Source organism: Mytilus edulis, chromosome 6 (genome assembly GCF_963676685.1).
Source record: "Mytilus edulis chromosome 6, xbMytEdul2.2, whole genome shotgun sequence".
In the NCBI taxonomy this organism is placed as follows: domain Eukaryota; kingdom Metazoa; phylum Mollusca; class Bivalvia; order Mytilida; family Mytilidae; genus Mytilus; species Mytilus edulis.
Genome location: NC_092349.1, coordinates 90,234,912 through 90,250,476, shown reverse-complemented (window position 1 = coordinate 90,250,476; position 15,565 = coordinate 90,234,912). Strand labels below are relative to the sequence as shown.

The window sequence follows — 15,565 nt, the reverse complement described above, 5'->3', positions numbered from 1 at the left end:
GTCATAATTCAATTTTATATTTAGAGCCATTGACAATACAATCAATTCAGTCAGTCTCTCATAAAAAAATTCCATTATTTTATATTGCAGAAAAACAGTTTTGTGTCGGGTAAGGCTGAGTGAAATATATGTGACATGAACAACCATAGAATTTAGTATTGGTTTTTCTGTTGTCAGATTTTACATAAATTTTTCACAAATCTCAGTTTTTTTCTTGTCCTTGAGAAACAGATTTAGTCAGAGAAGAAAACCAAGTTACAATAAGTTATAAGGAAAGAGTATATAGCATCTCTGAAGAATGATTGCAACGATAGTACGCATAGCTCTAGATTACTGAGGAATTTGGAATTTTGGAAAGTTTCACCTTCGATCAGAGGTAAAATCTCTTGCATAAAAAAGTCAAAAGCTCTTTTAGCAACTGTATATATAAAGGTTATAAGCAGTTTCTTTTGCTGTTAAAATGATCAATAAAATCCTCACGTTGGTAGCATAGAAACCATGGGCAAATATAAAAGAGACAGCAACCCAACAGCAATCAATAATTGATGATTTAACTTCAGTGTATGAATGACTACAACTAGCGTCACTTCACATTCATTCAGGACTTCTTTAAGGACAATATGTTTTTTAGGCAATATAAAAGTTATATAGCTCATTTGACTTTAACAAAGCATTAGAATTGTGTAGCCAAAACATGTGCAATGTCTGTGACCCTTTCATACTTACAGGTTATATCACTAAATATAGAATAACAATTTAATGGTGGCATGTTATTCTGGTCCGTTATAGTGATACAAGGGATTTTTTTTAGGGGGATGACTGTCTTGATATGAAGAAATACCATCAACATTGTGGTGTACACTGAATCATCCATTTTTTTTTAGGTTATTTTAAAAAGATGGAAAAAATCTTACAGCCATTTCTTATAATTTAATAAAATTTTATTTTCAAGGAGTAATAAATTCATGACAAAACATTGATGACTTCACGGTCAAATGACAAAATTATTATTAATTCCTCTTTTACAGAAATATGTAATATATCTATATGACAATTATATATTACTATAAGATCAAATTATAATGTTTTGGGGAATTAAATTAAGTCAAGAACAAATTGACAAAGCAATGCCTAAATAACTTTTAAAAAAAAAACACAGTCAAACTAAGTAAACAAAACTCAACATGAAAAACTAATGACTTAGCATCACCAACCCCACTAAAAACTCGGTTTGATCTCAAGTGCTCTGGAATGGCTAATGTTTTTCCTACCTGGTAAATGTGATCCAATGTGATAGATTTTATATGTGTACTGTCCGTTCCCTCCTGGCCCATCCGTGTACGGTTCATTCTTACCTGGTAAATGTGATCCTATGTGATAGATTTTATATGTGTACTGTCCGTTCCCTCCTGGCCCATCCGTGTACGGTTCATTCACGATAATTTCAACACCACTACCTTCACCAGAGCTTTCATCTCGACTCTTTTTCTAAAAACAAAATAATCAAGATCAAGATTACATTGTATAATATGTATAATATTGACTGTAAATGTTTTATTTAAGAACAAATAATAAACATGATGCATTTTTTAAAGCTGACTTACAGTATGGTATGGATTTTGCTCATTTTTTAAGACATGGTGATCTATAACTGTTCAAATCAAATATTGTCAATGTTATTTATATTTTTGATAATATCAATTGAGACCATAACAATACATTTTGTATATAAGTACAGTATATATAAGTGCGTCTGAACCAGAGACAACTCTGCAACAGAATTATCCATCGGATCACCAGCAGTGATGGTGATACATGGCTGTGTACATTCTGTATATACAACTCGTCTAAACATCAACCCAACAATGTTAGATCTGTAAATTTGCTTTCACAAATACTCAAAAGCCTGTTATTTTGGTTATTTTTGTCATTAGGTTGGTGTCTGGTCAATGTCTGTCTCCTGGTGTTAAAGTAAATCCTTCACCTGTATCTGTGATTTATATTAAAATAAGCATATTACAGGAACATGTATATTGTTTTTTAAATCAATATGGTTAATTGCTGTCTGTTGTTTATGTCCAGTGGCAAATATTTAATGCATGGCGATGGATATTTTCTAAACTATAAGAAACTGGATCTGTTGTAGAGATAGAAATGTCACGTTCACCTCGAATCAGATACATCAAGCTTACTGATTAGTAATACAAAGTAATCATATTTATAAAGACTTTGTCAGAGAGGATAGAGCTGATTCTTATTTAGCATGTTATATCAGCTTATATAGAACTTTACAAATGTAATGTGGGAGTCTTGGTAGATACAAACATTGAAGTTTTACATGTACACTAAGCATGCTAAGCATAACATATTCTTTTATTTTGTAACTAGTTATATAGTTATGATAGTTATGATATTTAAAATCTTGAAATCAAAGACCAATTTCAAATATTATTAAAATGTGTAAAAACTATATTGCAACTGATATTTCCTGGACTTTTTCATACATGTGCATTGTACTTCTTTTTTATTGCACAACTAAAAGAAACACCTATGTCTCACTTTCTTAAGCAGGAGAGAGAAAAAAACAGTTTGATTTATACTACATGTACAATGATAATAAAACAACATGAGGCTGACAGGAGACTAAGTTTCATCTACATTAATTAGTGGCAAAACTCCACAACCTCAACAAATAATCATCTTTCATTACAATACACATGTACATGTATTAAAATGAATGGGTGAACATGTCTTAAGTTATTGCACAGAAAGGACATAAAGTGACAGTTTCTCATCAATAAAGGACCATAACTCATTAACAGTAAAAAAAAGAAAATTGTAAATATCGATTATTTCTTCCATTTTGTCATCAGCAGGAAAATATTAACATGATTAAATATGAAAAGCACTGGTTGAACATTTGTTAATGATTGTCAGGAAATGACACTGCCATCTTCTTATCAATCAAGGACCATAACTCATGTTTGTCAGGAAATGACATACAGTGTCATCTTCTAATCAATCAAGGACACCTGAATGTCAAAATGGAAAATCTTTTTAATATCAAATGTGAACCCAATTTTTGTCAGCAGTAACAAAATGATAAATTTTGAAAAGCATTGATGAGTTGAACATATCCTGGGTGTAGGATATGTTTTCGCTTGGTTGAGGACCCATTGGTGGCCTTGGGTTGTTTTCTACTGTTTGGTCAGGTTGTTATCTCTTTGACACATTCCTTATTTTTCATTCTATTTAATTTTATAAATGATTGCACAGAAACAACTGGAGCCATGTATAAACAATGCCTACCTGCTGTTCAGCAAGTTCCACCTATAATCAATAACTGTATTTCCATTGGCATGATTGGAAAACCCAGTTAAAAACATATTACAGCAAACAACTACCAAATACAACCACTAGATTATAGTTTCTTAGCTTATCTATATATATAAACTGAACTTGCAGATCTATATACAATGATATATCATAGAGTCTATAAGAATCTACCAACCAGTAAACTTAATAGGTATTGGATCATCAAAATTGACAATACTACACAAACAGGAAAAATTATATGAGTCTGAAAGATTGTGTAACAATACCGATAAATAGATGGAAAACAAAACACTAAAAAGTGTTGAATATCATTGCACAAAGATGGAAAAACTGAACAGATGATATAAATTATACAATAATTGCAAATATTTCGGCTCAACAAATGGCCTTCTTCGGTGACAATGATATATTATATATATATATATTTTTATGTTACTAAAATTGAGAATGGAAATGAGGAATGTGTCAAAGAGACTGTGAATATGATATATCTTTTGACATTTCTGTAACAAATTGTTAATATCCTTTCCTATTACGAAGTACATTTGTAGTTGTAAACTGCATGTGTGTGGGTGCAGAGTGCAGACATCAAGCTTAGAGTCTAATATTGGAATAAAATTTCATTAAATGTCATGGATTTGTCTGCATTTCATCGATTGAAATGTCATTTCTTTTATATATACATAATCTTCTAGTGCATAGTTTGAACTTAATGGTTTCTTGGGAAATTCAACCTTAGGTTCAATAGGTATTTTGGGGATTTTTTCTTTTCTCTGATTCTCAGACTCTCTAAAGGTCAAATAGATCTAAAAATTAAAATATTTAGAAATTAAATATTGAGAAACAAAACATTTCTTATTTTACTGTATACCTTGCAATCTAACAAAATTATACATTAAAATTGTATGCTGATAGGGTTGTTAATTTATGTTTAACACTTTTGAACTAAGAAAAAATTAACAAACCTTAACAGTAGTTTGTTTAGTTCTTCATTTTGTAATAACAAGCAATGTACAGATAACACTTTTAAATGGTCTTGCATGAATGTAATTGCAAGCTGGCCCCCAGTGGGGCAGGTCTTGAGTTTAGTCCCTATTCAGCTTAACCACAACAAGAGTGGAGTTTGCTGCTTGGTTATGACAAAAGTGGTATAAAGGGAATAAGAGTAAAGACTGTTCATTAGTAAAGTTGGATTGGAGTCAGAATAATGTGGTCTATTTGGTGTTTAATTGCAAGTACTATAGTTCTCACAAACTATTAGTCCATTAGGTTTGTGTTTTATCATTAAGTTCTTTTGTTCTCATGGACCAAAAATGGTCTAATTGGTGTGTATTTTATCATATATGGACTATAATTCTCACAGACTATGGTCCCTTAGGTTAATGTTTTATTATAAGAACTATAGTACTAGTTCTCACCAACTATTAATTTTGTCTATTAGGTTTTGTGTTTTAAAGTAAGGACTATAATAATAATTCTCACAAGACTATACAGCCTTTTACAGCTGACTGTGTGGTGTTGGGCTTTGCTTATTGTTGAAGGCCATACAGTAACCTATAGTTGTTAATTTCTGTGTCATTTGGTCTCTTGTATAGAGTTGCCTCATTGGCAATCATACAACATCTTTTATTATATATAGACTATACAATATCTAACCTGTATCATATATAACTGTGCTATCCTGTACTCCTCAACGCTCATAGGCAAAGCTATTCTATATTCCTTCACCAACATTGTATCTGCAATTTGATTGGTCAATGAATAGTCAGTCTTTGTTCTGATTCATTTAGTCTATATTCCGATTAGTCAATAAATAATCAGTCTGTGTTTGAATCCTAACCAAATTAAATCCTCCACTATGTCACTATGTCATTTAAAGTTCAGAAATACATGTACATGTATCTTAAATGTGATTGGTTGATTAAAGTTTTTTTTAATATCCATATAAATAAACAATTGCTTCCATAGTTATCACATGGCTTTTGTCGTAGAACTCCAAACAGCTACATTTTGACAAACTATACTGCATGTTCTGCTTAAACTAAACTAATTACATCCAACTATGGTTTCCTTCTGAGAAGTATATTACTGAAGTTTCATAAACCATAATCCTCTATTAAAATAATTAACATTTTTACAAATGTCATGTAATCTTCCTTTTATCTCTTCCTTTTCTGGAAAACTTTTTTTCTAATCATTTTAATCTTCATTTTCATTTTCCTTTGTTGTTATCAGTTATAAACCTGGAAGTAGAAAAAGAAGTTTTATTAATGATTTCTTAAATGAAACTACTGTAGATTCGTTCATTTTCGTGAGTATCAATTTTCATGGATTTAGGAAAACTTGCGTTTTCGTTAATATGTGATTTTGTGGTTTTGCCAATTTATGTGTACAAAGTCTATATAAAATTTGTTATTCTTTGAACATTTGAATTCTTGGTTCACCTGTTTCCACGAAACCCACAAAAATTGGTATCCTATGAATAATAAATAATCCACAGTTAATTCAATAAAGAAGCATAACTACTGATTAAACTATTCAGGAATATATAATATTATACTGTTACATTTACTCTGGGACAGTGAGTATTATACTATTAGTATAATAGTCAGATAGTCCCAGATATACTGTATTCCCAGAACTATTAGATTTTTTTTTTGTATATTTATTATCTTCGATCTACATTTGTATAAAAAAATAATTAGAATTAATAACCAAGGGATATGCAACATTCAAAACTCATACATCAAAGAGAAAATGACAACTCCATGGCAAAAAGGAATTGAGGCATATTTCATCTTCCTGTATAAATGCTCTCTGGAGAGTTAAGTGTTTATCCATAACTAGAGGCTCTAAAGAGCCTGTGTCGCTCACCTTGGTCTATGTGCATATTAAACAAAGGACACAAATGGATTCATGACAAAATTGTATTTTGGTGATGGTGATGTGTTTGAAGTTCTTACTTTACTGAACGATTTTGCTTCTTACAATTATATCTATAATGAACTTTGCCCATTAGTAACAGAGAACTATATTTGGTAAAAATTTACATAAATTTACCAAATTAATGAAAATTGTTAAAAATTGACTATAAAGGGCAATAACTCCTTAAGGGGTCAATTGACCATTTAGGTCATGTTGACTTATTTGTAGATCTTACTTTGCTGAACATTATTGCTGTTTACAGTTTATCGCTATCTATAATAGTATTCAAGATAACCAAAAACGGCAAAATTTCTTTAAAAATTACCAATTGGAGGGCAGCAACCCAACAACCAGTTGTCCAATTCATCTGAAAAATTCAGGGCAGATAGATATTGACTTGATTAACAATTTAACTTCTTGTCAGATTTGCTCTAGATGCTTTGGTTTCATAGTTATAAGCCAAAAACTGCATTTTACCCCTATGTTCTATTTTTAGCCGTGGCGGCCATCTTGGTTGAATGGCCAGGTGATCGGACACATTTTTCAAACTAGATACCCCAAAGATGATTGTGGCCTAGTAGTTTCAGTGGAGATTTTGTAAAAGATTACTTAGATTTATGAAAAATGGTTAAAGATTGACTATAAAGGGCAATAACTCCTAAAGGGGTCAACTGACCATTTTGGTCATGTTGACTTATTTGTAGATCTTACTTTGCTGAACATTATTGCTGTTTACAGTTTATCTCTATCTATAATAATATTCAAGATAATAACCAAAAACAGCAAAATTTCCTCAAAATTACCAATTCAGGGGCAGCAACCCAACAACCGATTGACCGATTCAACTGAAAATTTCAGGGCAGATAGATCTTGACCTGATAAACATTTTTATCCCATGTCAGATTTCCTCAAAATGCTTTGGTTTTTGAGTTATAAGCCAAAAACTGCATTTTACCCCTATGTTCTATTTTTAGCCGTGGCGGCCATCTTGGTTGGTTGACCAGGTCACGCCACACATTTTTTAAACTAGATACCCAAAAGATGATTGTGGCCAAGTTTGGATTAATTTGGCCCAGTAGTTTCAGAGGGGAAGATTTTTGTAAAAGATTACTTTAATTTACGAAAAATGGTTAAAATTTGACTATAAAGGGCAATAACTCCTAAACGGGTCAACTGACCATTTTGGTCATGTTGACTTATTTGTAGATCTTACTTTGTTGAACATTATTGCTGTTTACAGTTTATCTCTTTCTATAATAATATTCAAGATAATAACCAAAAACAGCAAAATTTCCTCAAAATTACCAATTCAGGGGCAGCAACCCAACAACCGATTGACCGATTCATCTGAAAATTTCAGGGCAGATAGATCTTGACCTGATAAACATTTTTATCTCATGTCAGATTTCCTCAAAATGCTTTGGTTTTTGAGTTATAAGCCAAAAACTGCATTTTACCCCTTTGTTCTATTTTTAGCCGTGGCAGCCATCTTGGTTGGTTGACCAGGTCACGCCACACATTTTTTAAACTAGATACCCCAAAGATGATTGTGGCCAAGTTTGGATTAATTTGGCCCAGTAGTTTCAGAGGAGAAGATTTTTGTAAAAGATTACTTTAATTAACGAAAAATGGTTAAAAATTGACTATAAAGGGCAATAACTCCTAAACGGGTCAACTGACCATTTTGGTCATGTTGACTTATTTGTAGATCTTACTTTGCTGAACATTATTGCTGTTTACAATTTATCTCTATCTATAATAATATTCAAGATAATAACCAAAAACAGCAAAATTTCCTCAAAATTACCAATTCAGGGGCAGCAACCCAACAACCGATTGACCGATTCATCTGAAAATTTCAGGGCAGATAGATCTTGACCTGATAAACATTTTTACCCCATGTCAGATTTGCTCTAAATGCTTTGGTTTTTGAGTTATAAGCCAAAAACTGCATTTTACCCCTATGTTCTATTTTTAGCCGTGGCGGCCATCTTGGTTGGTTGACCGGGTCACGCCACACATTTTTTAAACTAGATACCCCAATGATGATTGTGGCCAAGTTTGGTTTGATTTGGCCCAGTAGTTTCAGAGGAGAAGATTTTTGTAAAAGTTAACGACGACGGACGACGACGACGACGACGGACGCCGGACGCCAAGTGATGAGAAAAGCTCACTTGGCCCTTCGGGCCAGGTGAGCTAAAAATGTGATGATGAAAACTATAATACTATGTATAAACTGTATCAATCATATTTTTGGTTTTTCCAATAATCAGCAGATTTTTTACAAGAAAAAAAGTTAAAATAATTATGTACTAATTAAGAATATCATAAATTTCACATTAATTTATATACCTGCCATTCTATTTTTAATTTGTTATCATCTGACATACACTACATTCCTCCCCTCAAGTGACATACAGCACTTTAAGTCTTATTTCCTCAAGGTTTATAGAGTTTGGTTGTTAATGATAGGCCAATATCTGTTGTCTCTTAATGATTAATAAGATGGGAAGGAAGGAATTCATTTTTAATATTTAACCTCTAACAAAAAAAAATTCAGTCTACTGGTTGTTGTTTTTTTCAACATTGCATATATGTTGTTAAAATAGTACCACTATATAGATTCACAAAACTATCCATCTTAATAGTGCTCTGGCTTGTGAACTTCTTCATTGATTACAGAATAGCTTCTGGTACGATAAAAACAAGCACTGCTCTCTTATAAAGCCTAAAAATTATATTCCTAAAAGATGAAAGGGCAGAAGAAGTTAATAGTGCTCTAGTTAGGAACTCCTCCATTGATTGCTTAAACTAGCTATAAGCTACTGGCATAATAAAAACAAGCAGTCTTCTCCTTTGACTTACATTATCTCTAACCAAGGGATATGATCCAGCCCCCTCTCTACACAGCAATGAAGAGAGAGACAGATCATAACTCTTAGGCTAGCTTAGATGTTGATTCAATGATAGGTTATTTATGTATATAGGTTTAGAGTGCACTCCACTCAACAACTCTTTCATTTTTAATTGAAGTAAAACTTGAAACCAAAAGAACATGTAAAACAACTTGAAGTTAAAATGGATATACATGTAGTTTTGTCAAACAATTTAAACTTGAATTACATTAAACAGACATAATAAACAGGCTGCATGTTGTTTGTTTAATAGAAGTGAGACAAAGTAAGAAGTTATGTGAGATACCTCAGATGCCAGTTTGAAAACATTTTGAAAAATCAAAAAAAGAAGTCATGAAATCTAGTACACATCTTATTGCTATATGTCTGCCATTACTGGACATCACACAGGTTTCAGTTAAATTTTGAAGTCCCATTGAAAATATCTGATGCCACAAAGGAATAGTTTGAGTGTGGTTAAGGGTTGCAGATTCCCAAATAACAATTATAAAGGTCTATTTAAATTAAAAGTTTCAGGCTTAAATATAAAGATTCAGGTTCATATCTTTATAATTATTATTTTCGAAGACCAAAGCCTGAAATATCAGCAAAAACCAGCACAGCTAAACCAAACATAAACTAAGTCTGAAACTCATCAAGGTAGATCGACTCGTATACAAAACTTAAATTAAAATGCGCCAAGCATTTAATTACAGATACAACATTGTGATCCTGTATTCAGAGTAAATGGATACTTATATTTCAAAACTTATTACCCTATTGTAAGAAATTAATGGATAAAACTTTAAATTAATTTATTTTAAGATGGTCTGAAATATATACTCATCAGCAGTATCCAATTTTAAAGTTTAAAATCATTAAGAACACTAATTAAAAACCATTTACCTTAACATAAATAGATAGTCCATATTCAACCTAACAATAAATATTCATTAAAATTCTACCAATTTGACGAAAACCACCTGATACATGAAAGGTTTTCTTCACTTCTTTTATTTTAAGGCAACGTGTAACTCCTGATAGGAATGGACAGGACTCATTGAATGGACTAATGGACTTACATTAAAGAATATGGATATTTTTCTTTTTTTCACTTTTAAACCTTTTCAAGTCAGTCTTATAGTCAAACCCAGTCCATTGGTAGGGTTAAGTCCATTCCAGTCAAGAGTTTATACTTTGCCCTTCTTTTACTCAGATACTATTTTAAATGTAGATTTTATTATATTTTAGAAATGCATTTAGTTTTAGATAATGGAGCCATGCAACTTTAATTGTAGTTAATAGATGATTTATGAATGACGACATAACTCATTACACGAATTAACATGGTTAAACAGCAGGTATACAATTAATATGGAATGCCATGCAGGTACATTATAGTGCAAGAAAATAGTTTGTACCTAAATCTTTTAAGCTTTATCAGTGATCACTCAATAACACAAGAGTGCACACATGCTTTCTTTACTTATAACCACATTGATGTATGTTGATAGTCTTGAATAATAAAGCTTTATACTACAGGTAACACATGAACTTAACATGATCCATTAAAATGAGGTCAAGGTCAGATGACACCTACCAGTTGGACATGTACACCTTACAATCTGAATCATTCCATATGCAAAATATAGTAGACCTTTAGCTTATAGTATCTGATATATGGACTTGACTATGATTAACTGTGTTCATTGATCCCTGAGGTCGAGGTCAAATGAAAACTGTCTGACAGGCATAAGGACCTTCCAAGGTACTAAATATTGTTATCCTTCTAGTTATCCTACAACTCATAATAAGAAAGAAATAACATTACAAAAAATCTTATTTTTTTTCAAGTTGTAACTGAACTATGAAAATGAGGTCAAGGACAATGGACTATGAAAGGCGGAAACTTCATTACATATGGCATCTTTATACAAAGTATGAAGTATCCAGATTATCTAGCTTCTAAAATATAGAGCTTTAAAAAAGTTAGCTTACACGGCCGCTGCTAGATCACTATCCCTATGTTGAACTTTTCTGCAACAAAAGTTGCCAGCTCGACAAAAAACTCTACTTCTCCTATATTTATTTCCCATGTTTTTGCAATCAATTTTCTTTTCTTTTGTCATAATGACTTTAATGATAATTTTCAAAATTGTCCTAATATCATCCAGAGACTTAAAGACCAAACAGCCTATTGTTTATGCGCATCAGCTAACGTAACTTGGTAGTGACATAAAAGCTCTATGACGTTGTTTCTAGCAATGAAAAAACGTCAAATTATAACGTCCTAATTCGCGTTTTTCACGGATTCCAACATGGTGTACGCTACGTAGGTACGCTACGTCTCCCAAGAAAAGAGGAATTATTGTGCGTCGCGCTTCTTTAATATCCTGTGGAGATTTAACACAAATGGACACATAAGATACTACACTATATTTAACCTTCGTTCTAATAAAAATAATAAAATATAAATTTTGATCTCGACTTTTTGCATTTGCGCCGTTTTGCATTTCATTTTTTTTTCTTTCACATGCTTAGATTTTGTCTTATATTTGCGTCGATCTGCATTTCATTTTTTTCTTCTTCACTTGCGTAGATTTTGTCTTTCGTTTGCGCCGATTGTGTACAGGTAAGGTGAAAGGGTTTTTTTGCCCGATTTATGGGCATTATGAAATTAGCTGTAAGGCAAAAAGTATTAATAAAACTAATACTCAGCGAATGTGAATGTGAATTAAAATCAAAATTTTCGGTGTTTAAAACTAAATTGTTGTAAGTTTAACTTATGACAAAAACAATTGCTCCAAGAATAATATCTTACATAAAATCGCTTCTTTTCATTTTGCTACAAGTGTGACTGGAAAGATTGAAAACAAATTTATTTTCAATGCCGGCAACAACCTTTTCTTTGTTTTAATTTCCCAAATGAGCAATTTAGATTTATTATATTTTATCCTGTTGGAGAAATCTTACTTTGTAGTTTTCAACGGAAAATTATTTCTAAATTAATTTTTGAATCAAAAACTTTTTGTATTTTATATTTACTGTCTCTTTTATTGAAAACACATGAGGTAGTGATAAAAGGATTGTATTTTAAGATAGATGTATAACGTTTTAGAATCAAAACTTTCATTCATATATTATACCTATAATTTTAATTTCCTTATATCTTAAATATTCTAAAATAATGAATTCACAAACTCGATGCAATAATTTCTAAACGTTCGTCCTAGGTCGGGAAAAATAATGGTATAAAGAACTCTGTTCATGCTTTTGTATGTCCGTCTTTCAACAGTACCGAATGAGTTCGTTACGGCAATCTTCTGAAATTGACGCGAAAAAGAAACAAGCACATCTAGTCTGGTATAGCCAAATACTCTGTAAGTTAGCCAGTGCCATCTTTCATTTCTTTTTTTATTTTCAATCATTTTGCTTATGTGGGACAGAGGACAAAAACAGACTTTCCTAACAAAAGCGGCGTGAAAGGTTATTTTAAACAATTTTCCATTCCGACGGATGGTGTTTCTGAAGGTTAATATTGTGCGGCAACATCGTAAGATCTGATACTGACACATGCATTTAATCTCTTTTATTACCGGATAATAAAGTAGGTGAATATAGTTGTCATTCTTGGAAATTTAAATGTGGGTTTCAAACGTCCAATTTGCGATTTTTTTCAAATAGTGCGCCAGCAAGGAAAGTTTGTACTATGACGTCAGATGCAATGTTCTGAAGAAAGACAACTCTTTTCTTCAAAATGAACGAGAAAAAAACATGAAAATTACTCATAACTTTTTTGAAAGGTCGGTGACATACGCTTTTTATTGCTTTATTTTGAAGAGTACACATGGCACTTTCCTTCTTGAAATTATTATGAAGAAATCACTGGTAGATATTTTTTAATACTGGAAACGTTTTTCATTTTTACGTTTTATTTGTGGCGGGAATGAAATAAATCACATTTTTAAAGATCAAAACAATACGAGTCTAAAACTTTTGAACCTGTATTTGATAGATACAAATCTACTGTTTAACGTGAAACAAAAATTATGCTTGTGGGTTTGATATATAGTATTTTTTTGAGAGTTTATATAACAAGCACATATTATGTTAATATTCGGGAAAACACGAAACTGATGTTGCTATAGCTACAAAACTAAGTCGGTGACCCCCAATTTTTTTCATCATATTTTGTTCCTCAAATCATGAAATACCTTCACACAAAATTTTAAGGAAAAATCACTGGTAGAAATGAATAGGCTGTTTGGTCTTTAAGCAAAATGTTTAGTAAAGCAATATGTATATCAAGTATAGAGCTATCACCCCCATACAAGCCTAAAATAGGCTAAACATGTGTGTTCTTTGGGGGTATAGTTGGTAAAATGGCAACCATACCAAATCACTGTATTGTATATACCGTATGCAATAATACAACAAATGCTTATGAATCTGGAATCAGTTTCACAAAATAACTAACGACAAAGAATTTTATCCCAAGCTAGTACACAACATACGATCAATCTTAAAGTCCTAAGTTTTGTTGTAAAACCGACTGGCTGTATTATAACTTAAATCCTAAAATTTTGTTTGATTATATTCATCATGTTCATATTTCTATATGATTGTCAAAATTGTTTGTGTCAATTAATAAAAATCATTGTATTAAATTCTTTTTCTCAACATGGGTCCTTTAATTGGAAAAAAAAATATTTTATCTTATTCAGCAATTGTGAAACTCACCAAACTATATACATTATAAGTCTAAGTGATACCATTCTTCTATAGTACAAAGGAAAAAACCTTACCTTCTCAAAGGAAAAAACACAACAAAAAAATAGTTCAAAGTCCAATATGAATGCAGTATAATCGTGTAAAGATAATCTAAAATATCTTATTTGTTTACATACCACACATCAATTCAAAAATGTAAGCTAACGAAAAATGGGGTCAAAAAATCTGTACATAATTTAAATAATAACAAAGTTCAAGGTATGAAAAACATGTTTTATCCAGAATTAATATAAAAGTAATGAAAAAAACTTTTACAGTATTATCTATAGGTAACAAAAACATTACTTTCATAATAATTAAGAAATAGGATTTAAATCATTCAGTAATTAAAATCAAATAACAAATATGCAATGTATCCAAACTTATCTATTTTTAACTTTTGACAAGCATTTATAATATACCTGGTAAATACATGAAATATGTGTATAAATTCCTATTTTAGTATTTAGAGGGTGACAAGAACAGCAACCACACAAACAAATAAAACATAAATGTTGCTTCAACTTTGTTCTGCCTTTTTCAATTAATTATGACAGGGAAGGTAACAAAATTCACTAAAATAAACTTGCATTTTCTTATTTGACAGACTTAAATAACTGTATGCTGCGATATATTGAAATCTTTTAGTCACATCTTTGACATCTTTGACATATTTGTGTCATTTGTTCAACAATGACAATATTAAATACACAAAAACTCTCAATTTACAGTAGTTTGGTAAAATTGAAACTGATATTAAGGATATATATGCTGCTCTGAGTTTCAAAATAAATAACTTTCCATAAAACTAGTATATATTGATAGGGGATTAATTTAGAAATAAAAAAAAGCAAAAAATATATAGGGGTCAATGTGTTTGTTTTCGAGATATTTAAGCCATTGGAATTTTGGCGGGAAAATGTTCTCTCTTGATTTTTCATAGCTTTATCATTGACCAGTTATTTTAAGTTCTCAAAAACTATTAAAAAATAAATAAAAATATATAAGACTTTTACACATGGCTTATAATTATACATGTAAAAGATTTATAAAAAGAAAAATGGGGGTCCATGGGCAAATTTTTTTATTCAAATAGATAAATCCAGAGGATTTCGAAAATCTGACAAAAATTCCAAAACGTGACATAATCAAACATCCTTAAAACACTCAGAGTACACTGGGACGTTTACAAACACCATTACTCAGCATTTTGTGAAGGAGATACGAAGATTTAAGTATTTCACACTTAATTTTATTTACTATATATGTAACATTCCGTGACAAGATGAAAAAGTTATTTACTCCTCTTTGAACTTATATATATATACAGGAAATGTGCATTTCACTAAGATACATGTTTCTAATATTCGAGCACTTTGAAAACATTTTTATTTTATCACAACATTTTCTATTAAAAAAAGATAATCATAAAAAATTGTTGTAACCTTTAAGAAACTTGTGAGGGAATGTCATACTTGAACTTAAAATTAAATTGAAGATTTACAAAAAGTTTTAAAAATTGTCCAGGTTTTATAGCTAGCTAAACCTCTAACTTGTACATGACAGCTAGCCTAATAGAATTCCAGTGATTTGCACTAACATTATTACAATCTGTGAGCAAAACAAACAGACATGACTAT

The 15,565-nt window shown here is 31.1% G+C and overlaps 1 protein-coding gene across 8 annotated transcripts in view; it reads right to left on the bottom strand.

Annotated features, from left to right (window-relative positions):
* LOC139528865 (protein retinal degeneration B-like) overlaps window positions 1-15,565 on the bottom strand; it is a 65,361-nt gene that overhangs the window by 30,536 nt on the left and 19,260 nt on the right. For 3 of the 8 annotated variants that reach the window (XM_071325089.1, XM_071325090.1, XM_071325091.1), the window contains 3 exons: window positions 4,993-5,579; window positions 1,438-1,488; window positions 1,272-1,355 (listed from right to left, as the gene is read on the bottom strand). Coding sequence is in view for 5 of the 8 variants with exons in the window: in XM_071325083.1 (XP_071181184.1) it covers window positions 1,272-1,488; window positions 4,993-5,070 (295 nt within the window). In the remaining 3 variants the exon portion in view is untranslated. Of the gene's footprint in view, window positions 1-1,271; window positions 1,489-4,992; window positions 5,580-15,565 lie in introns of those variants that run through there. The other 5 variants (XM_071325083.1, XM_071325084.1, XM_071325088.1 and 2 more) reach the window with 2 other exon arrangements.